At 53.5% G+C, this 26,914-nt stretch overlaps 9 protein-coding genes across 9 annotated transcripts; 5 read left to right on the top strand and 4 right to left on the bottom strand.

The window, feature by feature from the left end:
* Positions 1-90: 90 nt before the first annotated feature.
* On the bottom strand, positions 91-1,128 carry A1O1_03784 (uncharacterized protein; the record flags this gene model as incomplete). Its single annotated transcript, XM_007724684.1, has 1 exon — positions 91-1,128. One exon carries the CDS (start codon positions 1,126-1,128, stop codon positions 91-93), a length of 1,038 nt encoding a protein of 345 aa, XP_007722874.1.
* A 962-nt stretch (positions 1,129-2,090) lies between these two features.
* On the top strand, positions 2,091-4,976 carry A1O1_03785 (uncharacterized protein; the record flags this gene model as incomplete). Its single annotated transcript, XM_007724685.1, has 3 exons — positions 2,091-2,480; positions 2,536-4,240; positions 4,294-4,976. The coding sequence occupies 3 exons, from the start codon at positions 2,091-2,093 to the stop codon at positions 4,974-4,976; spliced, it is 2,778 nt and encodes a 925-aa protein (XP_007722875.1).
* Positions 4,977-6,962: 1,986 nt separating this feature from the next.
* On the top strand, positions 6,963-7,886 carry A1O1_03786 (uncharacterized protein; the record flags this gene model as incomplete). Its single annotated transcript, XM_007724686.1, has 1 exon — positions 6,963-7,886. The coding sequence occupies one exon, from the start codon at positions 6,963-6,965 to the stop codon at positions 7,884-7,886; it is 924 nt and encodes a 307-aa protein (XP_007722876.1).
* Positions 7,887-8,601: 715 nt separating this feature from the next.
* Positions 8,602-11,946, top strand: A1O1_03787 (uncharacterized protein; the record flags this gene model as incomplete). The annotated part of the gene is made up of 4 exons (XM_007724687.1): positions 8,602-9,397; positions 9,488-10,817; positions 10,968-11,206; positions 11,384-11,946. The coding sequence occupies 4 exons, from the start codon at positions 8,602-8,604 to the stop codon at positions 11,944-11,946; spliced, it is 2,928 nt and encodes a 975-aa protein (XP_007722877.1).
* Positions 11,947-12,720: 774 nt separating this feature from the next.
* Positions 12,721-13,737, bottom strand: A1O1_03788 (uncharacterized protein; the record flags this gene model as incomplete). The annotated part of the gene is made up of 1 exon (XM_007724688.1): positions 12,721-13,737. One exon carries the CDS (start codon positions 13,735-13,737, stop codon positions 12,721-12,723), a length of 1,017 nt encoding a protein of 338 aa, XP_007722878.1.
* A 2,749-nt stretch (positions 13,738-16,486) lies between these two features.
* On the bottom strand, positions 16,487-17,700 carry A1O1_03789 (uncharacterized protein; the record flags this gene model as incomplete). Its single annotated transcript, XM_007724689.1, has 3 exons — positions 16,487-17,225; positions 17,296-17,532; positions 17,624-17,700. 3 exons carry the CDS (start codon positions 17,698-17,700, stop codon positions 16,487-16,489), a joined length of 1,053 nt encoding a protein of 350 aa, XP_007722879.1.
* Positions 17,701-19,230: 1,530 nt separating this feature from the next.
* Positions 19,231-20,304, top strand: A1O1_03790 (uncharacterized protein; the record flags this gene model as incomplete). Its single annotated transcript, XM_007724690.1, has 1 exon — positions 19,231-20,304. One exon carries the CDS (start codon positions 19,231-19,233, stop codon positions 20,302-20,304), a length of 1,074 nt encoding a protein of 357 aa, XP_007722880.1.
* A 718-nt stretch (positions 20,305-21,022) lies between these two features.
* Positions 21,023-22,893, bottom strand: A1O1_03791 (uncharacterized protein; the record flags this gene model as incomplete). The annotated part of the gene is made up of 6 exons (XM_007724691.1): positions 21,023-21,656; positions 21,705-22,272; positions 22,320-22,424; positions 22,482-22,614; positions 22,683-22,754; positions 22,807-22,893. The coding sequence occupies 6 exons, from the start codon at positions 22,891-22,893 to the stop codon at positions 21,023-21,025; spliced, it is 1,599 nt and encodes a 532-aa protein (XP_007722881.1).
* Positions 22,894-23,484: 591 nt separating this feature from the next.
* Positions 23,485-24,930, top strand: A1O1_03792 (uncharacterized protein; the record flags this gene model as incomplete). Its single annotated transcript, XM_007724692.1, has 1 exon — positions 23,485-24,930. One exon carries the CDS (start codon positions 23,485-23,487, stop codon positions 24,928-24,930), a length of 1,446 nt encoding a protein of 481 aa, XP_007722882.1.
* Between the last annotated feature and the right edge of the window lie 1,984 nt (positions 24,931-26,914).

Below are 26,914 nucleotides of genomic sequence, written 5' to 3' on the forward strand. Positions count from 1 at the left end.
ATGAGCAGAGACTCTCAATTTCACAATCAAGACGCATAGCTTGTCGGTCATATTCTGTAGCTGAACGTTGTGGTCCGGTACCGTGGAGAGTTAGCCAAACAGCATGTCAATTTGTTTTTGGCTTGACTCCTTGGGCATGTTGCGCGAGACTTGATCCTGCCAATGCCCATCATCCCACTTGAAGACAATTCCTCTCTTTACCTTCTCCAATTGGGCGATCCTCGCCAAAGGTGTTTGCTTCAGCACGGAGCGTGCTAGGATGCGGCGCAGTAAGCGAATCCTCAACTTATGCGGGCGGCCGTTGACGGCATCCTTGGCCCGAGGCCCCGGTTGAGGGCCGCTGAGAATCAACGTCGATTGTTTCTCGGCCGCCTGTCGCTGTTCCACGTCCGGGGCCACCGAAGCTCTGGGCCGTCGGGGTTTGAGAGCCGGGAATTTGGAGGCGCCCGTCGTCAGATTGTACACCTCCCTGTACTCCGGTTCGGGAAGAGGGGGCAGCACAGCCTTGAGGTTCTGCAGATACCACTCGTGCTTCAGATTCTTGTATCTCCTCTCAGGCAGTGGATTGCCCCAGGTCGTCTTTTCGGGCGGTGAGAAGCGCACCTTGACCTTCAGGTTTGTACCCGCCCGCCCAAACTGATGTTGCTGTTCGGCTTGGCTGGCAAGCAGGGCTTGCATCTGAAGCGGCGGTTCCCATGCTCTTGAGTACTTGGTGACATTGTCGCCGTCGCCGTCGCCGTCGGTGGTGGACGGTGATAAGTCCACGCAGGATGCCTCATTTACACCCTTCAGCGGAGGAGGGGCAGCCAGGAACTTGTTGAGCAATTGATGCCGCCGTGGACCGGTGCGGCCGTAGGTCAGACGCAAGACCTTCTCCAGTGGTCCCAGGTGTCCTTCGTTGGCCCGGTGCAGAGTGGAGAGCGCCTTTCGCCCGCGATGCAGGAGCTGGACTTGCTTCGGGAAGTCAATCTCCCTGCCTGTGTTCGTTCGACCGACCGTGTACTTGGGCAGCCATCGTCGGAAGGACTCGGTGACATAGGACTTCATGAACGAGCGACATCGTGGGAGGGGAAGGTAGGTGCATTCCCTGAGGAGGGCGCGATACAAATGGATAGGGTTTGTGGTCATTCCATGTCCAGCGCCGTGAGTTGCAGAAGAGACGGTGCAGTAGGATGTTGCAGTGTGTGGTATACCTGATACCTAGTGTACACTTGCAGTGTGCTGGTGTATGGGGATTGCACCAAGGGTTGAGATTCACAGGTTCGCAGTCACTTGAAGAACAATTAATTCAGTTTAGTGGTTGAACGTTTCTAGTCGCCTAAATCCGGGCGGGAAACGCGCTAGTGACGAGAATTACTAGTTAAGAGGCAAAGACGCGACAAGGACAGAAGTTAGTGAGTGACTGCGCTGCGGCGTGTCTGTCCTGCGTGTCCTGCCTGCGCCTGCGCCTGCGTCCCCGCTTCTCGCTCTCGCTCTCTGGCTCAACTGGCACGTTCCTCGCTTTCCCACGGCACGACACGACGTGATCAACTAACCATCGAATCAATTTGCACTGTTCCACACCCCTAAGGTACCCTACAAACACTCTGGTCGAGGAGGGCTACTACTATTGTTGAACACCTGCAGGCCATTATCCTTTACCAAACAATACAACGTCTGATCGCATCGCACCGACAGTGTCTTTGTCAAGATCGAGCCAAATCCGCGCCAGAACCCCGGCCAGCCCTATCATTGTCCATCCTCACCTCTGCCGTTCAACTTCCCTAATCAGTTTTGGCGATATCGAACAAACCATCCTCGGCCGTGCACCTCCCTCTCCTAACAGACAACACTTGACGGCATTCACCTCTGGCCGCATTCATTCCGTGTCGCTTTCACAGTGGTCTTATCCTGGAAGATTGTCGCCGCTAAAGAGCTTCGGGCCTGTTGAAATATCGGGAGAAACTACATGGTTTCTTTCCCCTGATCCTCTTCCACACCGATCCGCGCCATTGCGCCTGACCATGTCCTGGCTCGGGATACACTTTCCTTAATCGCACAAACTGGTCGTCTCTACTTTCCTTTCCGTGGACAAATATTCAGAAACCATCATGGCGTCGGGCGGCATAGAGACCGGAGTCTATACACAAGCACCCCCGGCATTTCCACGACATGGCCACTCAAACTCGATAAACGCCTCGTTCTCTCAAGTACCTTCGTCACTAAACACTTACGATGCTCACTCAGTAGCTTCAACTCCTGCGCCGACCCCACCACCTACTCGACATGTTGCGGAGCAGCAACAACAACAACACCAGCAGCACCAGTCGCAGTCGCAGCAGCAATCCATGGCGTACAATATGAACGGTGGCCCACCCATGGCTAACGGAGGCATGATGGCTGCTCCCAGCGGCTTTGTTGGGTATCAAGATCCGAATGCCTATGCACAGCCGAACTTGCCAAACTTTTACGGAAATGGGGCAAAACCGCAGATATACACTGTGAGTTCCTCTGTCTGTGCATCTAACAGAAACAAGCTTGCTAATAGAGTCATAGGCCGTCTACTCTAATGTGTCTGTCTTTGAAATGGAGGTCAACGGAGTTGCCGTCATGCGACGCCGGGCCGACTCGTGGTTGAATGCGACACAGATATTGAAGGTCGCTGGGGTAGACAAGGGCAAGAGAACAAAAGTGCTGGAGAAAGAAATCACCGGAGAACATGAAAAGGTTCAGGGTGGTTATGGCAAGTACCAAGGTACCTGGGTCAACTATCAGCGTGGCCGCGAGTTTGCCAGACAGTACGGGGTAGAGCATCTTCTACTGCCACTGTTTGAGTACGATATCGGCTCTGATGGAATGACCGGTATGAGCCAAGGGATGGAAACGCCCACCAAAGAACAGGCCATGGCCGCCCAACGCAAGAGACTGTACGGCGGTGATGGTCGGCCAGTTGCACAGTCGTCGGGAGGCACGTTCTTCAAGAACATGTCCAGCACAGCCGCCAATGCCATCCACGCCTTGAACAGAACGCGCCTAGATTCACCCAGTCAGATGGACGGGCGACGGTCCATGGGACCACGGCGACAATCTCAGTCCTTCAACTATAGCCAGGATCCCATGTATGGACAAGGAGCCAGCCAACAGAGTATGCACAGCATGACCTCGCAAGATAGTTTCGGGACGAACGGTGGGATCATGAGCCAGGGAGCAAGCTTTGCGGACTTCGGAAACACCGATGTTCAGGAACCTCCACGAAAACGCATTCGACCATCGCCGCAGTCGTCCTTCCTCGGTGGTCCTTACGATGCCCCTATGGAGATGGCACTTCCCGATGGCACTTCCACCGAACCGAACGCTTCGTTCTTCTCCCAGGCAAGCCAATCGATCGCGCCGCCAGATACACTCTTTTATGGACTCGAACCTCTTCCCCACCCTTCAGGACCACTGGAGGAACAGAAGAAGGAACTCTTGCTCGATCTCTTCATCGACCCCAGCCGAACCGACTTTGATGACCACCCAGCATTCCTTCGCCTCAGCGGAGACGAGTTCGAGCTACCCATTGACGGCTCCTGCAACACGGCGTTGCACTGGGCCGCCACGCTGGCACGGATCCCTCTGGTGCGCAAATTGCTGGAGAAAGGCTTCAACATGCGACGGGCCAACAGTGGCGGAGAGACGGCATTGATCGCGGCCTGTCAAGCACGAAACAACCTCGACCACAACAGCTTCCCGGCTCTTCTGCAGCTTCTCGGGCCCAGTATCGAGGTCAGAGACCGACGCGGTCGGACGCTGCTGCACCACATCGCCGTGTCGTCGGCCATGAAAGGAAGAGCAGCCGTGGGCAAGTACTACCTGGAATCACTGCTCGAATATGTCATCCAACAGGGGCCCACGCCGTCTCATGCGGCATCCATGTCGTTTGATGGGGTGAACGGGGTCCACAGCCAGGCACAAAACTATGCCTTGACTTTGGGAAGTTTCATGGACAACATTGTCAATGCCCAGGACAAGGCCGGTGATACGGCCCTCAATCTCGCGGCACGAACCAGCACGACTACCATTATCGATCAACTGATCGAGGTCGGCGCCGACCCTAACATCACGAACCGCGGTGGTCTGGCGCCCGTGGATTTTGGAGTCGGGGTCACCAATGTCAACGGTCAGGTGGCAGATCAAAGCATGCAGATGTTCGATTCCAATGTGACGGCGAACGGGTCGCCTCAAAAATCATTTGAAGAGGCCCAGGAAGGACTGCTGACATGTAAGTATACACTACGGGCTGGTCTGGGATCGAGAATGCTAACTGTGAGGTAGCGATACGTGAAATCTTATCGCAATCCGAGGCCGACTTTGCGGCGGAGATGAAAGAGAAGAACGAGACTCTCGACAAGACCAACGCAGCTTTGAAGGAATCTGGAAACTCATTGGCGGAAGAGCGACGGAAACTCGAAGATGCGCGCGACAAAGTCCGAACCAAAGAAGAACTGGAACAGAAGATTAAGAATCTTCGTCAAACCGTGGCCCAATACCGTACCGAACTCAGCGCGACTAATCCGTCGACGACGGTTCGGGATAACGTGATGGTGGGAGAAGCCGACAAAGGAATTGACCTCGACGGACAACTATCCCTGGTGGGAGAGCTGTTCCCTGACGGCGAGATCGACCCGGGCAACATGGCGTTGTTGACACAGGAGCAACTGAATTTCCTGGGCAGTCTCGAACGAGCCGAAGTGCTGTCCGGGCGAGCGCAAGTCTACCAACGACACAATGGCCAGCTGGAGCAGATGGCCAAGACGCTCAAGGGGCGGAGCGCGGAACTGGAGGAGCGGTACAAGAAGATTGTGAGCCTGTGTACTGGGGCGGACGAAGAGAAGGTGGATGGGTTGATGGACAACCTGGTGCAAGCGGTGATCAGTGAGCAGAAGGAGATGAATGACAACACACAGCTAGTGCGAGTGCGCGAGTTCCTACGAATGGTGCAGGGGACTGGCAATTGAGCTGACTCCCCGAGGGAGGTCTAGGAGGGCTAGGAGGTCGGGGGAATCAGTTCACTCAACTGGCTGGTTAGTGATGGAGTAATCGCGGGACGTGGTCGTCGACGACTGATGGCGATCTGGGAGAGAGCTGTTGTCTATTTGCCGGCTGAGCTGATGACTTCTACGAAGGACGGGACGCCGACTGGTCCCTCTCGACCTCCAAGGGAGCGGGAATAAGGGGTGGATTCACTGGCATAGCGGGATGCAGAGTCCATCCTTATGATTGTATGTCTAGCATTCAATTCCATACTAATGCGAAATGGTTGTGGCTTGCCTCCGGTAACATTGGTGAGCATGTCTTCCGGTCCGCTGCAGTTCCTTCAGCCTCGTCAGGAGACAGATATCTACTAAGTACTACCAAGTACTCTAACGAGACTCGGCCGATATACCGACCGGCGCCTAGGGATATAGCTGATATCTACCGAGTCGATATAGAAATAATCTCCTGAGCAGATTGCGATTGATGCATGGTTGGATAGGAGTGCTTCATTGATTGTTCGACAAAGCGCCGCGGGCCGGGCGGTTGGACAAATACTACATGTGCTAGTTGTAGACCAGGAATGCCTGCATCTAGGCGTTTCAGCTTCTTCGGCCGGGGGGATCGTGGACATCACTGTAGGGCATAATCCATAGGGGCATTGGGGGATAAGGGGAGTTGGCTGGGATAGGTAAAGGACGATGCTTGGGGGTTCCTTAGGTGTCACGTTCTAGGCCACGATAGGCGAAAGGTTCAACCAACTCGCTGCGACTGACTGCGAGAGATGCCCCTAAGCGGCATCCCTAAAGCCTAGAGCCTAGAGCTTAGAGCCTACAGCCTAGAGAGAATAACGTCCGATGACTGGCTGGCTGGTTGCCTTTGACCCATCAAGTTTGACACAATTGACACCTTCATCCACATCCAGCCATTTCTCGACGCCTCCTTTTTTCCGTGTCATGTTTCCTCCCTCTCCCCCTCCCCCTCCCAGCGCGTCAAGCCACCGAGTCCAAAGCAAAGCCATCTACGTCGGCGGAGCTCTCGATACTCTGTAAACCAGTCGGACAAGTCTCTCTCCTCTTCCCCTTGGCTGCCGGTTCGTGTGGAAGTTGTGCCACATGCACGCCAAGTGTCGCGAATCCGTTTCCAATACGACTTCCTCTCCTGCTTCGGTCTGATCGATCATACGACGGGCCTGTACGAAGAGAGCGGAAGAAAGAGGTAGATAGATGCATAGAAGAGATGACCAAGAGATGAGAAGAACCCTGCTGGATGGTCCTGAGTGTTCATCATTCAACCAACCCAGCCACCTTGATCGACACCTGTCGAGCTCTGAAGTCGCGACACCATCCCAGTCTCCTTTCTATCCACCTCAGCCACGGTCGGCGATTCGCTCCCTCTCCACCCCTCGATCTCCTTTTGCTTGCTGGGTCCGACAAACCTGCGACCTTGTCGGCTTGCAGACATCCCACTTGGCTGTTTCGTCGGGTCTGGGTGGAATGTTTCATACACAGTCCATCCCTTGAACTGAAGTCTCTCCGAGTCCAGTCTCCGCGGTCTCGGTTGGTCCGTCAATCCTACAAAACACGTCTGGTGTCGGTGTCGAAACGTTCCTTGGCTACGGAGCTCTGCTACAGTAAGTGTTTTATACCCGGCCTGGGTCGTGCTTTATGGACCACGAGCCTCGAGCAACACTCAGACCACGTTCTTTTGCTTGCACAGGCCTCTCTCTGCCCCCTTCTCTTCTTTCCTACGTACCGAGTACTATCATACTCGGTCTTTTCCGTGCTCGCTGGCAGCTTTTTCGTCACCTTCTCTCCTCTCCTCGTCGAGCTTCACGATCTTAGGCAATCGCTGGCCGTGCCGACATTCCTTTGTGTGCGCAAGCTGTGCTTGTTGGTCTCACCGCCGGTCTTGACGACCTCCGTCGAACATATGAGCCCCAAGAGATCAGACCGTCACTATCGAACAAAATGCTGCTAGCCGCCATCATCGCCTCGACTTTGGTTTTGTTGGCCGAAGTCCCGGTCGTCTCGGCCAAAGCCATCTCACATATGCCCGGCGCATTGAGGAGGAGACATCATCATCTAGAAAACTTTGGGAAGAGCGCTGGTCGGATCCTCCGTCGAGAACCACAATCCAACTCGCTCCTGTCGGTGGCGCCGCCCACCAACACCACCAACCAAACCATTTCTGCCGCCTGCATCGACTCTCTGAGTAAAGTCACCTCGGTCGACAACGATGCCGGCCTGGCAGCATGCTACAATATCCTGCAGTTCGATTCCCAGCAAGGCGCATTCGAGGCCGACCTCCGCCTCTACCAAATGTTCGACCCGTCGGGAGATTTCCAGGGAGTCGCGGTGAACGACATCATGCTCAGCGTCACCTATCCCGCGAGCACCATGTTCCAATCACTGACCAAGCGGAAGAAGAGAGACGTGGGGGAACGACAATCCACCGCGACTGAGGTGCAGCAGTATACTCTGTTCGGCACGTTCCAGAAAAACCTGGATATCAGTAAACTCAACGACACTCAACTCATGTCATTGATGCTTCCTGACGTCAAGCTGAATGCGGTCAATGCGACGCAAGCCCCGATCACTGCCAACGTGACCGCCGCCGACGGAGCTTGGTTCGTGGTAGGCCAGTTCACCGGCGAGTTCAAGGCCGCCCAGGTCAGTCCGACCATTGCAACGGCCGCCATCGCCGCCGCTGCACCATTTGTGCTGCCGGGAGTGACGCTGGGGATTTTCCCCACTGGATTGATCGTCACTTGTGCCTGGACTCTGTTGTTCTTTCTGGCGTATGGCTTTGGCACTCTCGGTCGCATCAAGTATAGAGATGCCTATAGAAAGAGAAAGGCGGCTCAGGCTGGTCGAACTGGGAAGAGAATATGAATCCAGCACGACAACACGAAAAGAACAAAATAAAGATATCTGGAGGATTGATGGATTGGAATATGAGCCCTGAACGCATTGCACGATACCCTCGCTTGAATCGTTGGAGTGTTGGATTTTGGGTTATGATGCTTATGTATGTATAGCGAGCGGCATCAGCGGGTGTTTGTGACCTGAATACCGAATTCGATTGAATACCTTATACTGGATATATTGTGTTGAAGGTGTCTGTTGTCTGTTGTCTGCCTCCTTTTCCCACAGTATCACCGTTGTACAAACCAGATATTCTCGAGTCACGTGACCAGTAGAGAAATTTTTGGAGTGGGAAAACGACGTTGAGTAAAGAGAGAATTTGTATATTACAGACTCACACTTGTATCCGCCGGGCCCTGGTATATGATTGTGATGCTGATTGACTCATCTTGATCTCAGGTGCAGGGCATTTTATGTTCATGTCGTGGCTGGTGATGCGCCCTGAGTGTCTCTGTCTGCCAGGTTTGTACAATACCGTTCAATGACCTGTGGGTGCGAGTATCCCTCGATCCAGGTCTGTTGTCGGTGAGTCTAGGTGTCTCCTGGTTGCTGTCTATTGCACGAGAGAATCTACACATTCATCGTCGAGTATTCATCCTCGAGTGTCTACACCCACCACCGCGACCAAGACCCGAACCCGCCATATATCGCGGCAATGGAACATCTCTTCCCATATCCCAAAATGGGAACGTCCTTCCTCGAGGTCCTCCATGACCCGCTGACGCGAAAGGTCCTTGGGTTCGAGGCTGTCCACGCCGAAAAGACCGCCTTCGTCAGCGGCGTCACATCCAGGCTGAAATTCCTGCTCAATGACGCCGCGAATCATCTCTCCTTTCTCAAGATCGGATATACCGCCCTCGAAGCCTTCCTCCAGGCGAATGTGACCGGTCCTCCACTGAACTTCGATCCGAATGAGGCCATCATCCCCGAGTCCTATCGCAATGAAGACCTCTCTTCCCTCAAAGACGAATTCCTCACATATCTGTCCGTCGATGGCAGCCGACCGTATCTCTTGACTCCGCACATCGAACTGTTCTGGCTCGCCAAGGTCATGCTGTCGAACTCGACCCTCGCCGAGGCCGGGTTCAATGGCTACCGAGCCCGGATGCGAGTCAACTTCTGGCACCAGAAACTGCTGGCCGAGCCGTCGCCGTCGCTGCGTGACACGATCTACTCCGACGCCGACATGCTCGAGCGCCTGCTCGCGTCGCGTGTCGCCGCGAACAGTGCAGAGGCCGAGGACCACTTTGTCGAGTTTCTGGTCGAACGCGCCTCCATCCGCACATATTACGGAGACGATGCTCTCGCTAGAGCAGATCTCGCCAGAGCGGCTACCATGCGCCGGTTCCAGTTCGCTGTGACGGGTGTGCTGGGCAAGAGAACGAAATTCCAGGACCGTGATACCAGTCAGCTGGTGGTTTTGGCGAGGAGCAGTGAACAGCAAGAACGAGAACGAGACTCGTCTAGCGATCACGACAGTGCTGGCATTGAAGCCGGACACGAGAACGGCTCGAGTCAGTCCCACGACAGAGCTGTAGGTGCCTCGAGTCAGCCTAGTAAGCCTTCAGACGGCTCGAACGTCCCAAGCAGGCCCGCGAACGTCCCTCTCAACGACGATACCCTGCTCGAACAAATCCAGTTCACATCAGCATCAGCATCAGCATCAGCTTCTGTATCGACATCGGTATCCGAAGATACCATGACCCATGTGGCCACCGAGTCTGCATTGTCTCATGAACTATCGTCACTCGACCCATCCGACCAACCATTACTCTCGCCAATGGATAGCATCATTTTGCTTGCCACCGCAAGCAGTATCACCAACACATCCCCCGACGACGGCCTCGTGAGAGAAGAGACTCTCCCGTATGCGACTCGAGTACTGGGTGGCGGCTCGTCGAACTGGCAGGTCTACACTCAGGCGCTACTGGTCAGGAGCCGCATCGAAGGCTACCGAGCCCGCACGGCCGAGCGAGGACTGTTGCAACTCCAAGCCCTCGTCGACCAAGTCATTGCTGAGACAACAGACCCGGAAGCGGCACTTCAAACACATGCTTCGCCTCAAGGATCGACTTCCCAACCAGAGTCATCTTCCTCACAAGCCACGCCTCCAACCACATTCCTCCCCAAACCCAAAGCCTCAGAGTCGGCCTCGGTCGCCGAACGCTTGAGATATATCTACCAACTATCTCCTCCTCTGCGATGGGAACTCGAGGCCGAGCTCGCAGCTCGCTGGACGCACATGGGCGGACTGAAAACCGCTCTGGAGATCTACGAGCGGCTGCAGATGCACGCGGAAGTTGCGTTATGTCTTGCAGCGACGGATCGGGAACAGGAGGCCATCAAATTACTCAGAGGGCTGTTATTCGACGATGAAACCACGGCTGAGAAGGCAGAGACAAAAGAAGAGACAAAAGAGACAAAAGAGACAAAAGAAAAAACTGCCTCGTCCTCCTCCTCGACGACATTGAATCTCCGCTCTCCGCCACCCGCCGATACACCTCGACTGCTGTGCATTCTGGGCGACATCACCGGCGTACCGGCGTATTACGCTCTAGCATGGAAAGCCTCGTCGAACAGATACGGCCGGGCGCAACGCTCGCTCGGGCGCCATTTCGCCAAACAGCGCGACTACAAGGCCGCTGCCCAGGCATATACGCTGGCGCTGGGCATCTCCCGCCTCGACCGGTCCAGCTGGTTCGCGCTGGGCTGCCTGCAGCTCGAGATGCAGGAATACCAGAACGCCACCGAGACCTTTACGCGTTGTGTCCAGCTCGAAGACCAGGATGGCGAAGCGTGGTCGAATCTGGCGGTGGCGCTGTTGAAACTGCCTAAGCCGGTGGCAGGAGATGATATCTCTCAAATTCAATCTGAACCAGGGACAGAACCGAAGGGAGGGTCTGACCAAGAGAACGGAAAGAGTGTTGATACGGCTAGGTCTGCGACTACAACAACTTCAGCTTCGACTACGACGGCTACGACTTCAGCAGAAACAAAAGACCAGAATGATGCACTACCAGATGGCGATCGGCAAGGACATATCGCCAGTCCGCCGTCATCTCGCGCCAACGTCGTCGACCCCTACAGACATGTGCGTGAGGCTCTGCGCGCCCTTCGCCGCGCGGCCACGCTGAAACGCGACGACGCCCGCGTCTGGGACAACTATCTCACCGTCGCGGCCAGTATCCCTCCGAGCGCAGGCACGCCGTGGAACGAGGTGATCCAAGCCATGGGCCGGGTGATTGATTTGCGAAGTAAGAAGGAGGGTGAAGGTGCAGTGGACGTGGGTATTCTGAGGGTGTTGACCGAGTACATTACTCGGACGTGGACTTATCCGACGTCTTCCTCCTCTGGGAATGAAGAAGAAGGAGAAGGAGAAGGAGAAGGAGAAGGAAAAGGAGAAGGAAAAGGAAAAGGAAAAGGAAAAGGAAAAGGAAAAGGAAAAGGAAAAGGAAAAGGAGAAGTCGACAATGGCACATCGACATCGACATCGACATCAACATCAACACTCACACCTCCAACCACAATCACAATCACAACATCGTCCTCTTCCGATCCAAATCCAACATCTCAATCTTCTACCGCCAACAACCCCAAACTCCCATATCTCGTCCGCTCATTCCTCACTCTCGTCGACACCCAAATCACCCCTCTCGCGACCTCCTCCCCCGCCCTCTACGACCAATTAAGCACCATCTCCCTATGGCGACACCGCCCGGCGCAAGCCCTGACGTACGCGGAAAAAGCTTGGCGCGTGCACCTGACGTCCATCTCCCCGGCGGAGACGTTCGACCAGGTCAGCGAGGCGCAGTGGGCCAGTGTCGTCGACAAGACGGTCTGGCTGGTCCGGCGGTATCGCGATCTCGGGCCGCAAGAGAGAGAGAGGACCGGTGGAGCGGTCGAGGCGAAGTGGAGGTTCAAGGCGAAGAGTGCGGCGAGGAGGGTGTTGGGCCGCGGGAAGGGGCAGTGGGAGGGGACGGATGCTTGGGGGAGGTTGAAGGAGGAGATGGATGGGATTGATGCATGAAGCAACAAATCAACAGAGAGATCTCCTGCCTCTGTCTCTGTCAGGGCTTGTTGTTCGTCACAGGGATATGATACTACGTACGTACTTGCATTGAGGATATGATATATCTACTTGCATTGAAATAGAATATCATCCGAAATCCCGGCGACAGGATCCCGGCTGGAACTTGGTACCCTGAAGTGCCATGTTCCTTTGGTTTCTATTGTTGTTGATGATCAGGACATGTCTTTCTCTGTCTCGAAGGTCATCATGCAAAGACTCTTGATGAACGTTGATCAAGACGGAACACCGATTTTCTCGCGCTCAGAGATTGAAATGTTGACTGTAATTCGAATTTCGGCATTCGAACCTCCAATATTCCTCCCCAATATGAGCCTTCTCAGGCTTCGTTTCTCAATTCGCGGAGTCGCTGCACTGTTGCCGGAAGCTGGATAGTTGAGGGGCTGGAGGACCAACATCAAGATCAAGACGAAGATTGTGATGCTGTTTTCCATTGTCTGCTGGGTATGGATTCTGCCGACATTGTTGAACCGGTGTCGTTCTCGACGTGGATACGGTATCCTTTTCTCTCGAGAGTCGAGCCAGCCTCCAGGAGTTGAAATTTCCAGGGATACGGCCTTTCAAAAGTCAACATGGTGTGGAGATGCTCTTGTATGCTGTTTATGTTGACTCAATTCGAGGCTGTGGTCTGGTTTCTTGAGATACTTGCAATTGCAGTTCCCAGTTGGATGTGAGACTCTCACTCCCGTGGGCGATCGTAAGGGCGGTTAATAGTCATGTTGTTGTAGTCATCTTTCTCTTCACCCATCCGCAGAAACTTTCGAACAAGACAGAGTCACCGCCTTGGAGATGGCGGATATGTATGTTCGTTGTCAGCTTGTTCGAGACAGCCGGTGGCGATTGGACCTGTGGTTGGGTTCCTGGTGTAGACGTCACCGTGACAGCTACGAGGCTGATGCGCGCGACGAGGGCTGGCTCTTCTTCCTGGTCATCCTTGTCTTCGTCTTCGTCTTCTGAGGCACCATCAACTCCGCCAGAGGGGCGCTGGGAAACACTGTCGTGCACTTCTTCGTCATGGTCCTCGAGTCGATTTTTCGCAAAGTCCTTCACTCCTCCTGTACGTTTGTTTCCTGATTCCCGAGTGTGAGTCTGTTTTGATGTGTTCTGCTGCCCTTCCTGATGCAGTTTCTTCCGTCTGGCCTTGCGACTCCAGACATCACCATGCCGGCTGACGACCATTCCGATATGTCTCTGGGGAAGGTATTTCCAAAGGACATCTAGCCTGGTCATTTCCTGGTTTAACTTGTTCTCGATTCGACCGACGACATTCTTAGTTTCTGTGTCAGCTCCAGTCTCGACCTCGAAATCATACTCTGACGGCGCAGGCAACAATCGCTTCTCTACGCCACTACTGGTAGATACTCCCCTCGCCACACGCACGCCGGGTCTGTATCCCATCCAGCTCCAGGCGACACACCACCTGCGCGTCTTGGCCTTCTGGCCCTGGACGAACTCGGCCACTGCGAAGTTGGTGCATCCGTCAGCTTTGAGCTTGTCCACCACGGCGCTGACGCTGGAGAGCTTGCCGAGCATAGAGCTGAACCATTGAATTCGTGGTTTCGTCTCAGGGCGTGAAGATTCGTCGATAAGACGTGACACGAACGATACTTCGCCGCCCGGGGTGATCATCTCCACGGGTGCGCCGGTACAGGAAGAGTTGGGTGGGCGCGATTTCTGACGAGCCGATTCAAGTAGCGACGCCTCTGAAGGGTAGAATGGAGGGTTTGTCATGACGATGTCGACTCTAGGTTCACCGCCACATTAGTTACCAGTCTGAGGACTCTGAAGAATTGATTGATGGAAATTCCAGCAGCACTATGGAAGCATTGCCACCTTGATAACCGCTTTGGAAACAAGTAGCATGCAAATGTTCCTGACGAACCCAGACAGGGAACGCGTGAGAACAAGTGTTTCTTTGCGGGCTGATCTGGTACCTACCGATCCACACCGAGTTCAGCAATTTCTTGAATGGGAATCAATGTTTCGCCTGTTAGGTCTGTGTCGACGATCTTTATCCGCGACTGGAGATCATTGGCCTCGATGTTCTTGTGTGCATAGCTGCGATTCTTCTGGTCGATTTCGGTTGCGAGGAAACGCCACGAAGGTCGTTGCCGGCACGCAAGAAGAGGATAGATTGCTGACGACCCTGTGCCGCTGTTTGCGAATAGATTTCAGTCAATGTGTTGCCTGATGAGGGAATACCAACAGGTTTTGGGTATGGGTGTCGAAGAAAACAAACGCTCAAACTCAAGGTGTGGATGAAAGGGTGTGACGGCCTCACAATAGGGACTTGTACATACATATCGAGGCCAATTACTTGACGATCGTGATCGTAGCCCTCATGCCAATCAGAAGATGAGTCATCAAGTAGACGTTGTATGAAGAGGATGTAGTTGAATCTAGAAGTTGTGGGAAGATAGCAAGTAAGCAAGGTCTCTTGTTGTAGTTGATGCGCCGAGAGATGCAATCGCCACGGGACCATTGATCCAGGGGCCGTCGTCCGTCACAGAGAGAGAATATCTTACCGATTCGGAACCTGTAGTGAGAAAGATCAGACCAAATGAAAATCCACGGAACCGACCAAAGGCCGGCTTGCCCTCCGAGAATTTAGAAGCATATGTGAAAGCAAACAGACTGAAGATAGTGGACAACGATCTAATAGTAAGGAAGGCCACTTACAGGCGGACACAGTCTGTCCTCTGGCAACTCGATTCTCAAATCAAAGTCTCGGTGTAACAACGACTTTGTCACCTGCCTGTTCAGATCAGCGCCATAGCATTAGCGACGCATCATAGATCAAACCGTGTACTGAGCTGAAAGAAGAAGTCTGGCTCCTCGAGCACACGATAGGATTGATCATGTGGGTATGGTGAAGAGGTCCAATCGTTTCGTACCTGACGCTCTCCGGGTCTGAGAAGTCGAGTTGACCATTAGGTTTTAATCTGTTTGCACGACCTTCAATTAGTCTGACTCCATCTAATAGTCTTGCCGGCATTGATACAACACTCTGGCCGAATGGATTCGAGATTAACGGGGTAAGGGATATGAAGTTCAATCCATGAATCCCATTTGTAAGTCAGACGTTCCAGAGAAAGGGTCTATTCGCGTTTCGGTACCTTAATCGGCGCTAAACAACAACTTCGACACCACAAAGACAGAGAACGACTCGTACACGGCACACACCTTTTAGCGAAGTCGGGATACTGCAGCGCCAGCGTTGTGAAGTCGACATCGTTTTGATAGATGTTGTCCATTTTGTAGGATGGGTTGAAGAAGCAGGAAGTGGCGAGAAACAAGGTCAGTGGTCTCGCAAGCGAGCATAAGCCCTGGATTCCCGACCTCCCTCTCCCAGCAGGCCAAGCGGCAATAAATGATCCTGTACTGCAGTGGTCGACGCTGGAGAGTGAGTCTCGACAAGCTGAGGAGAAAGGACGAGGTTGTGAGGCGACCAATGAGATGAGCATAAACAAGGGCACCTTTCCGTATCGGGACATATGGCTGCCGCTTTAGAAGTTCGACCCCGTTATAGTACGCAGTATACAACGAGACATCGGTGGAGGATATATTACATAGGTAGGTTGGTTGAGATGCTTTTACACTCCACTCCAGTTTGGTACTCGCCTAGACTCGGCGGGCGAAGAAGCAAAGAGTTGATACGACGACGTGTCTCCTGAAAAGCCTGCTGGTGTGACAAGGCTGAGGTCGAGCAGGACATGAGCGTTGGTAGGTTACCTACTAAATTGCAGGCATTGTCGACTTGCCGCACCCACGAACAAACGACCGCCACTTCTGCCCAACATCCCGACTATCTCTTTCCAATGGCCGGCGCGAATCAGCCTGTGGCCAGCGCAATGGACAGTCCCAGGCTTTATCGAAGAGACGCATCGGTGCCTATCCAGCAGCCATGTTGACTGAGGATTGATTGGAATAGGTTCATGGTGGATGCGGCGGCCTTAGAGCTCTAGAATCTCTGTGTTCAAGCTGCATGACGCTCTCCCGGTGGTGAGACTAGTAATGCAAGCCGTTGCTCTGTAAGAACTGGCATGACCGGCGGCAGAGATTGCAATAAGGAGGTTAAAGAGAGGCACAACAATCGGAGCAGAGATGAGACAAAAGATCAAGAGCTTGAACACTAACTTCATTTGTACCTGGACAAGGACCTGACCTATCCATCCACCCGCCACCCAACCTCCATCAATCCCATGCAGGCGCCAGCCGGTAGGCGCTCCAGCAGATCGCGCATTGGGTATAACTCGATCGGAATACAACCCTCTGGAAGTGAATTCGAATGACAAGCAATACCATTCCCAACGCCTTCGATGTCAACGGAAATACTCGTAACTCGTTCAACCCGTTTGTCCCACAACGTGTCAACTTCCGAAGCATTGTGCATCATGATGCGCACAACTTCCCAAAGCAGTATGACGCTTGCAACCAAGTCAACTTCGTGGTCCCTCCCTCTTCTCCCTACCAAGACCATCTATTTTCTCAACACAGCTTCATACAAGCTAACAGCCGCACCAAGACCAGAGCTGATGAGAAGGGCAAACCATCCACCCAGTATGCTCTCGTTAATGGTGGCGATAGTGAAGTGTTGATACAAGCCACCGAAGTTGAAGTGTTGGGCATACACCAAGTAGGCAATCAAGCCCTTGGCCAGACTGAAGATGAAGGGATCAAACTGCAACTGACTGCTGGCTTCAGCAGTGGCTCGGCGCGTCGCGTGCGAGTGGATGGGATGAGCCTTGAGTGGTAGATTGATGAAGTATGAGATCAAGGCCGGAAGGATGAACGACGTAAGCGTCCAGAGAGAGAAGGGAGCCCAAAACTTGGAATCAAGGAGCAAGAACAGATCAGGGACATTGATCGGGGTCTTGGTTGACTTGATGTATGGCACCGGTGGGATTTCCGTCAACAGCTTGTTGGGTAAGATCTGCGCGCGCAAACCATACGCTTCGAGCAGGATGGCCAGGGCAGTGATGGTCAGAGGCGACGAGAGAAGATCGCGTGTGGCATCGGCAAATTCATGGATCTGAGTGCGATCATACGCGTCTGCGATTGAGCTGCGAATGCGACGCGTTTGTTGATCAATAGCGTCTGTCACCACCGCTGGCGACGGCGGCATGGGTATTTGAGATGTCAAGATAGACGAGCGACGTGCGATCTCTTTTGCAGGAGCCTTGACCAAGGCGGAAACAGTGGGTGACTCGTTGTCGGTTCTGCATGATGAATGTTAGCGGGTCACGCCCGTTGTTGTTGTTTTTGTAGGAGAGCAAAAGGGATCCTTACGTGTCTTCCGTAGGAGAGGTCGTCTTGCGCCTGCTCTTCTTGACGGGCGCAGCATCTTCATCTGATTTCACTATGTCCGAGACCTTCTGTGCGAGTTTCTTGACTGGTGACCGGGTGCTACTGGCGATGCGCTTGTAGTATTCGCCCAGAACAGGTTCTTTGCCGTATCGGGTCGAGTTCGCGCGCAGATGTTCGTCCAACGCGACTTCGAGTTCGGCCTTTTTCAGACCAACATAACTGTGGTCGCGCGCGTGTCAGTACGGATGCGGCGACAAATGCAACTCGTGCTTCACGCGTCTGGAGCGCCACCGCGAAGGAGGAGACTCACTCTGGCAACTTGGTGGCTTCGGCGAAGTCGGTAAGATCGCTCTTACGCAATTTCTGTAGGTACGGCAGGCCAGACATGGTGGTTGCGAATGAGAGAATGTGTTTGTCTTGATCGTTGCAATAGGCGACCACCTCAATGGCGATGTCGGTGAATGGAAGAGAAAGATGGAGAATGGAGGGACTGCGACGGCGGAGTGGTGTGGATGGAGAAGCAACAACTTGAATGAGAGAGCGAGCGATCACGGGGGATGATGATGATGTTGTTGTTGTTACTGCCAGTCCAGTGGGGGATGCAACGGTCGAGTAGAAAAGCCGTGGCTGGGGAGTCGAGAACAGTCAAAGGGAGACTCGTTACTCGTTACTCGTTGGCTTGTTGACTAGTTAGGCGCCCGTGGCAGTTGGAGGGGGAAGCTTGAGCCCTACGAGAAGCCAACAAGTAAACAAGTTGCCCCGTCCGTCACTACAGCTACAGGGAGCTTTGAGTCAGTCCCTGATCAGAGGGTAGAGAGGGTACAGTGGGGGCTTATGGGCTTATGGGCTTATGATGCTAATGAGGCTGCCCTAAATATCGAACGGGTGCCTGTGCGAGGAGCTGTGACCGCCTATAGTGTTGCCCAGTACTAGTAGGTGCTGTCTTCGCTATACCGATTGATGAGCGGGTTGACCTGTTGATTGGTCGACAATCCACGCGTGTTGAGGAACATGGAGGAAATGAAATAATAACAATAGAACAATTACGCCAGGGCTGTCAAAGTGTCTCTACTATCGTGTGGATTTGCGGAAAGGTCTTGTTCAGGTCGTGATGATGATGGTGTTGACTGTCTGTAGATTCACGTGTGTGGCTGTTCGGCGTCCTCTGTCTACCTACTTGCTAGGCTTGTTTAGGTACCTAGAATAGTGGCAGTTGGGGTTCCTTAGGTATTGATTCACCAATAACTCCAGTAGGAAATCCCGCTCTCCTGGCACCTCCACGCCTATGACGCCGCCCATGCCACACCTTATCACATATCCTATCCTGTACACAATGTTCTAAGGTGTAATAAAGTACTACTAGTAGTACGCAGAACTCCCTCTTGACCAGAGAATTGTATTATTTCCTCCCAGGCATGCCGGATACCACTTAATGAAAGCGACTCGGACACCAACAACAGGCATCTTGTATATCACTCAATAATGCTGATAAATGCCTCCTGACCCTCGTTGCCCGTCAGTGTCTTTATCGATGATCCGGAGTCGTTCCTCGTCTATGCCAAGCGTCAGCGTGATCACCTGGCCTTCAATTTTTTGCCCTCTACCATTAGGTCTAGAGCGTATGAGGTACGTACCGGAGGTATAATGTCCTCCGGCACTATAAGGCCTACACTACGTAGTATGGTACCTAATAATTATTGTATCCCCCCAATTGAGTGCTTACCAGACGCGTCGACGTCAAGCCTCCTTAGCCACAGCTCGCCGCCCATTTTCCCCACTATCAAGTGCTCTCACTGACTGTACGCCGCATTTTCTGACTGTAGCCTCACCACCACGTATTCATTCTCACAACCATCGCGCTTTCAGAAGTCATTGCTTGTAAATCCCGCTCCTGACCTCTTCTACCTTCTCTCATTGATGGCTCCGCCAGATCTCAACTCTCTTCCTCCATCAAGATCCATGTCGTCCTCACCGATGCAAACCCGTTCGATACAGACCGCGGCCTCGCCGCCCGTTCGACAAGACACTCAGACTCCCTCACCGCGCACTTCCTCCATATCTCTGGCCACTGCTGCAATGACAAATGCGGCGAACGAATCCAGAAGATCTTCCCTGAGTAATCGCGGCTCCCCGAGACTGGGACGAATGCCTTCCGACCGCCGTCGTTCACAAGTTGCTATGGGCCTCAATCTGAATGACCCGACCCTTCCGAGTCCTGGCGAACTCTCCAACAGCGATCCTCGAATCAACCTGGGTCACAGCTTTGTGTCTGCGAGTCCTGCCACCATTGGTGGGCGGTCTGCAATTGCCACAGGCGATCCCCATCACCAGCGACAACCCAGCCTCGGCGACATCCATAACGAATTGGAGCAAGAGCAGGAAGCCCAGGTGAATAGAATGCTGCAAATGATACGAGAACAACAGCTGCAACTGGAAGCCCTGCGGAACAGTCAGTCGGAACAGCAGTCGAACCGCACACCACAACCCACCGCCACCGCCGCTGGTAACAATGGCACCGCTGTCGTTGACGACGACACTCCGCACGGCACTCCTGCATCTGAACGCTCGATTTCCTTCCCACCAGTCCCTGCCTCGATCCCTTCGATTCCACAACCCAGACGCTTCTCTCGCGGTCCGTCCAGCGCGAGTCGCTCTCCAGCCCTGCGACCTATGCAAGGAGGCCATGATTCTAGCCTTGGAGCCAGCGGTGAATGGCCACCATCTCCGGTCGAAACGGCTGCGAGAAGAAACAGTTTCCGTGACGAGAGTGCCTTCTACCAAGCCGAAACCGCCAACCTCACCCGCGAGAACCAAATGCTCCGAATGAGAATCCGAGAGTTGGAGAAGCAACTCAGTGAATTGAGCTCTGTTCCGGCCAACACCCCCTCAACCCCGAGCAATCTGGTCTCAAGCCCGTCTGTGGAAGCTCAAGGAGAGGCATCTGCTGCAGCGGAAGTCGCCAGGATGACAACGGAGACGGATAAGGCTTGAGGCCAAAGAGACCTGATACTGGGCCCATCCGTGGGTTCGGCACCCCTGTAATTGATACGAAAGCATTGAGGCGGCGTTCAACATCGGTTTCGACATCGGTGTTATTGTTTGGTTGTTAAAATTCTAGCCACAATCCGGTCTCATAGGCCATGGAAGCGGGCAGAAGGTATTGAGCGGCGGAGTTTCATCAGGGTTCGGACCGGAAAAAGCGATGGCATATCGGAGCATGGACTGGCGCTCGAAGGACCTGGATCGCGTCTCGTGTGTCTTGTTCATATAATACCGTTCCACGAAATGAGCGGACATTTTCGGGGCGTTCAGACTATGCCAGAGTCTTGTCATTGCCGACAGGAAAACCGAGCGACGAATGGTTTAGCTGGATACAACGTTTTCATCAGACAGATGCCAACGTGCTCAAGGGCTAGCTGCAGGTTCCTGGGCCACATCATACCATCGAACAGCAGCTGGAAACATGAGATCCTTGCTCAACCCTTCCTTTTCTTCAAAATGTGGCAGTGTAGATGTTCTATTCATGACAGTGGTTGCTGCTCTGCAATGACCATGTCTGGTGTATATCTCTATCCCATGCGTCCAAAAGGCTAAATTCAAGTTCTAAATTCGCTTCCATGTGCTCATCCATGCCAAATGCCGAAATACCGTGTCATGGCTCAACCATAATGTTGCAATCGTTCATGCCGCCTGAGACCAACTAGCCACCCTAGGCAATTCTTTCATGGTCACTCCTCTGTCTCTCCTTACCCGTCTTGATCTGGTGCACCTTGAACTCGTGCCAGATGCTCCAGAGACAACAGCCGACCCCGAGCACGCCAGCGCCAAAGGTAACCCAGTATGCCGAACTGTAACAGCGCTTGCCAGCCAAGCATTCCACGTTGCCGTCGTCGTTTTTCACCGAGTGGGCATCGTAGATGCGGCCGTACAGGAGGTTGAAGATGTTCCCCGAGACGACCGGCGCCAGGGTCATCGTTCCCCAGTTCTGACTCATCCCGTGGACGCCAAAGCAATGCGCCACAAGACTGGGGTAGACGCCGAACAGAACGCCATAGGCGAGCCCTGTCGAGCCGGACAGGAGGACCAACAGGTGCGGGTTGGAGATGGCGGTGGCAAGGATTTGGGCGACGCAAAACGTGACGGCGGATGCAAACAGACACCAAAAGCGGGAACGGTCGAACTTCGCCACTAGAACGTCAGAGCCGATGCCAGAAAGGAGACGGCCTGTGAAACTGCAGAACGAGAGGATGGACACATGCACCGCTTGGCGCTTTTCGATGAAGGCCGACGTGACTGATGGATCGTAGTGTTTCCAGAGAGCTTGGGCGTCGTTGCCAATGTTGCTGCCAACGTCAGTAGACTGCTTTGTGGGTTAGAGGAGACAAGCGTACTTGATGGTCATCAAGCCAATCCCGGTCAAGAGTCCAAGCATGCAGAACAGCTGCCAGAATTCGGCCAGTCGCAAGAGAGCAAAGCCCCTGATATCTAGATGCGGCGATTCATGATTTCTGTCAGATTCATGGTGCTTCGAACTCTCCGAGCCTTGGACGTCTTCAGCAGAGGATTTGGATAGAAGGGAAGAGTTTTCGTCGGATGACTCGGGCATTGCTTCGGATTCGTGAGATTCGATGCTGCTTGAGTAGGGGTTCTTGCGGGTATGGCTTGGCGCACCTGGTCCTTGTGGATGAAGAGGATTTGGGCTATTTGGAGACCTGGTCCTGTGGAGGACTTGCTGTTCGTGTTGCGGAAGATGGTGATAGGTCTGCGGCGGTGAGATCCGGAGGAAAGGGAGAGAGATCAGCGGTAATACAACAGTGCCGGTGGCCAGGAGGATGAGGAAATTGTATGTCCCAGGTGGCAGTAGCAATGCGATGGCTGCCCACAACAGTGCACTCAGACCGTACGCCGCCAGTGGAAAGGCTGTTGCCGTCCCTCGCGTTTCGGGGAAGTTCAAGGCGGCTGCCCAGGGTCAATCGACATGTCTTTGACCGGAACGAGGTACTCACCAGCCTTGATTGACGCGGTGAATGCTGAACAACTTCCCGCGCCAGTGAAGAAAGAGAAGACACATATCAACGCCACACTGTAAACCCCGGGCCCGGCCTCATATGCTGTAACCTTGTCAGCGACCTTCCTCAATTTGATATCTCAGGACAATCCGCCGGTACCTTTGGCGATCGGGTAGTAACCTGCTGCAAACAGCATGATGGCCAAGACAACCCCCCATCTTGGACCTCTGGCGTCAACCATAATGCCCAACGGAATGCCAAAGGCATACATTCCCAGGTTGCCCATAGTCCCCTAGGTATCTCATGTATCAGTGGACTGACATTCGTGGTCGTTCGAGGGGTCGATGCAGGGCTTCGTACGATGAGATTGCTGTCTGTCGCGGACAACCTGAGACGTGCGGCGAAGCTGGGTCCCCATACTGAGTATCCGTACTGTGAATGCGGTGGTCAGCGATTGAACTCATGCTCCGGGAAACCCGCGTACATTTGTGCCGCATGCCAGCGAGGTGACGGTACAAGCGATCACAGTAATGATCCTTGTCCTCCGGGGATCAGAGGTGAGCAGCGCCATGTCTTCACACTCCAGAATAGTTCTATGGTCATTCGCTCATCATCAGAAGTATAGGAGGCCGCCCTGCCGGATCAGATGGATGGGAAACGTGAGAGATAAACGCATGGAACGGCTACAAGCGTCAGTCGGCATCGTGTCCGAGTTGTCGCTGCTCGGTCCCTCTGTGGTGGATTGAAGGGAGTTGAATGGGGAGACACTCGACCAATGGGGGAGCTGCCCATCTCTTCTCGGATAAGCTTCCTCCCGCGAGCCTCCGCTAACCATATAGCGTTAGTATGATCAGCTTAACCCGCCACCGCCGTTGCCCTCCTGCCTTAATTGGTTCAGCCGGCTTATCAGGAATGTTCCTTCCGCAGCCTGCAGCGACGCCTCAAGCCTCAACCTCCTCACTGCCGCCTGCGCTTCCACCACGTTCGTCACCATCAATCCTCATTCTGCAACGTTGTATCAAGCACCCGTTAGCGAAACATCTCAACCATCGATCGAGACGTGAGTCAACAATCAATCACCATACTTCAAGCCTTTCGATTACGTCCGATATCTCCATTGTCCTGCCGCCTCACCCGATTCCGACAAGCCTGATCCTCCACCATGGGAGCGGTCCTCGCGATCCCCAGTCTCCTTGTTCCCTCCGTCGCGACTCTCTGGTCGGTGGGTGCATCATGCTGCGGAGCGGCGTCATGTTCCATGCTATGTGGAACATGCGGCATGTCCAAGTTCAGGTCGTCAATCGCTACGAGAATTGCATATGCGATGATTCTGCTGGTGAACAGTATCCTGGCCTGGATCATGCTTACACCATGGGCCATCCGGAAGCTTGAACATCTCACTCTCGACTATATGACCTTCAAATGCGGTTCTTCTCGATGTTACGGTTATTTCGCAGTTCAGCGCATCAATTTCGCCCTTGCTTTATTCCACCTCCTGCTTGCCATCCTCCTCATTGGCGTCAGGAGCACAAGAGATACTCGGGCAGGCCTGCAAAACGGGTTTTGGGGTCCAAAGATTCTGGCTTGGATCGCCTTCATAGTGCTCTCATTCTTCATTCCCGAGGGGTTCTTCCTCTTTTGGGGAAATTATGTTGCCTATGTGGGAGCCATGCTTTTTGTTCTTCTGGGACTTATTCTCCTTGTCGACCTTGCCCATAGTTGGGCTGAACTGTGTCAGGATAAGATTGACGAAGGAGATGGTCCCCATTACAGGCTTTGGCAAGCTCTGCTTATGGGGTCGAGTCTAGGCATGTATCTGGCCGCCCTTGCCATGACAATAGTCATGTACATCTTCTTCGCGAGCACTGGATGCAGCATGAACATCTCGGCTATCACCATCAATCTGGTGTTCATCTTTATCATCACTCTGCTCAGTGTCAACCCCACGATTCAAGATGCGAACCCCAAGGCAGGACTGGCGCAGTCGGCCATGGTCGCGGCTTATTGCACCTACCTCACGCTTTCAGCCGTCTGTATGGAGCCCGACGACAAACATTGCAACCCCCTCATCCGGGCTCGAGGCGCACGAACAACCACGGTCATCCTTGGCGCCGTTGTCACCATGCTAACAATCGCATACACCACGACTCGAGCAGCCACGCAAGGCTTCGCACTTGGAGCGAATGCCGGCAAGAACAAATATGCACAACTCACCCAGGACGAGTATGAACACGGCTTGGTCACTCAACAACCCGCATCTCGTCGGGAGATTATGAGAGCGGCTGTAGAAAGTGGTGCGCTGCCGGCGTCCGCCTTGGATGAAGATTCAGAGGATGAGGACGAGGTGGTTGTGAGTTCCAAGGACGACGAACGGCAGGGCACCCAGTATAACTACAGCCTGTTCCACGTGATCTTCTTGATGGCAACTTGCTGGGTAGCCACCCTTTTGACACAGAAGATGGACCCTGAGAATTCGAGTGACTTTACGCCGGTCGGACGGACGTACTGGGCAAGTTGGATTAAGATTGTGAGCGCTTGGGTGTGCTATGGGATTTACAGTTGGAGTCTTGTTGCGCCGGTGGTGCTTGAAGGCAGGGATTTCTCCTGAGGCAAGGCGCCGGCCACCGAGGATGGGGTCCTCTTCATAACAACTATTCAACATACGCTCTCAAGAAGTATTACAAAGCAAAAGAATGAACTTGATGTCTTCTATCAACTCTTCCATCCTCCTCATCCAAAGAGTTCCGTTCTACATCAGCACCCTTGCCACTGATAGCTTTGTCCGTCATGACCGCTGGACGCGTGAGGAGGGATCATGGTTTGTCAACTTGTGCTCCTTCCGAACGAAGACCAACAAGGCTCCGACCCCTATCCTACTGCCCATTACCTACCACTCGATCATTAATTACTCACTGCTATGTACCAGTACCAGATCCCTGATGCTGTGCACGTGACTGCCCACTATATTTCACCGTCGACTCAAATAAACTCGATATCATGAAGTCTACACCTACTAGGTACCTGTCATTGTAACATCGCAGCACGGACAGATGTCTATCCTAACCTGCTCTTTCTATCTCTCTTCAATGTCCCCGCACATGGGCAATTCCATGAATTGGGGAACGGATTGGTCGGAAGAAGGAAAGGAGCAAAGAGAGAAAGAACAAGTGTCTTCGACGAAGGTTCGCTTCGAGATAGAGAACGAAGGTTTGCATGTTGGCATGTTGATGGCTATTATGGTTTCTTCTCTGCCTTCAGCAAGGGGATGATAGAGGAAAGAAGCTGGCTCAGATCTACCTGATAATCCTAACGATTCTCAAGCCAGCCAGCCAGCCAGTCAAACCGAAAGTGTCCATGTATCTATGTAGTCTAATGCCCATGGAATACAGCCCGTCCAGACTCCGCGTGATGTGGTGTCCTGTGCCTTTGTTGTTCACGCATCAACAGAGACAGCGTAGCACGTTGAACAAGCCGCCCCTTTTGCCGTCTATCCCGAAAAGATCGGTCTAACCCGCGCCACAAGAGGACATCGCAGACGCCCGAAATCAGATCCGAAAGAAGACTCGTATGTTGTCATAACCCATTCAACCACCACAGCAAGGCCGAGAGTGAACAATCGATACTAAAGATGCAGGATGCCGTAAAGCTGTCTGTGAATACCTAGACTCTGAGGTCTAGTGGGCAGCAACAGTTAAGAGCATCATGGCATGGGGACCAGTATCAGCAATATCATTATGGAGCGTAAGGCAGTTAACTGCAAGCTCAGGGTCTTGCAGATTGCCACGGAAGCGCAAGGCTGAGACAAAGAGGCACTGTCGGGAAGTTAGCCCAGGAAGGTGTCGCGGGTTGGCGTGAAGGAGTACTACCTTCTGGTCCGCCGACATCTTAACCCGGCGTCTGTCTCAGACGTAGACCCAAGGTTGTTTCCCTCGGTCTCCGCACCGGCCGTGTAGTGGGCATGGCATCAGCGACCGTAATAGCGAGGCTGGTCCTTGGAGACGGTCCCAGTGGCGTTGCCACTGTACTGCTTGCACATGTTGCACATGAGAAAGCCGCAGTTCTTGCACTGCCAGATCTTGGTGGTGTTGTTGCCGCATTTGCCGCACTTCCAGATCAACGAACAGTGCCCTTCGTTATATTTGCCTTGGTATTCATGGCCGGGACAGTTCTGGTAGTTGTATCGGTAGTTGGGGGCACTGTTGGCCGGCTGGAAGGGAGATAGATGAGCATCTTCGTCTCAAGCAAGGCATAACAGAGTAAGGCAAAGCAGCACTGAGGTCAAAACGTACACCAGCCATACTGAATGGATTTGTAGGTATTGGTATGAAAGTATCCGGATATGTCTGGGTTTCCGGGTGCGTTGTTTTTGAGTTTCGCTTCGATCGTGCAGGCCGAGATCTGGATTCGCTTGAGATGATGTGCAATGTCGATGGTCATTTGAGGCCGAAACAGTCGCAAATCCGCGGTATATAAAGGGCAGAGGCGCAAACGGAACGGAAATGTAAGTGTCACCGCTCCCCATGATCTCTTGTCACGAAGCCAAACGAACCCGTCAAGGCTGCAGCATCTATGACTGTCGTCGAAAGGCTGTC

This window comes from Capronia coronata, assembly GCF_000585585.1.
Source record: "Capronia coronata CBS 617.96 chromosome Unknown acBCG-supercont1.3, whole genome shotgun sequence".
Lineage (NCBI taxonomy): Eukaryota > Fungi > Ascomycota > Eurotiomycetes > Chaetothyriales > Herpotrichiellaceae > Capronia > Capronia coronata.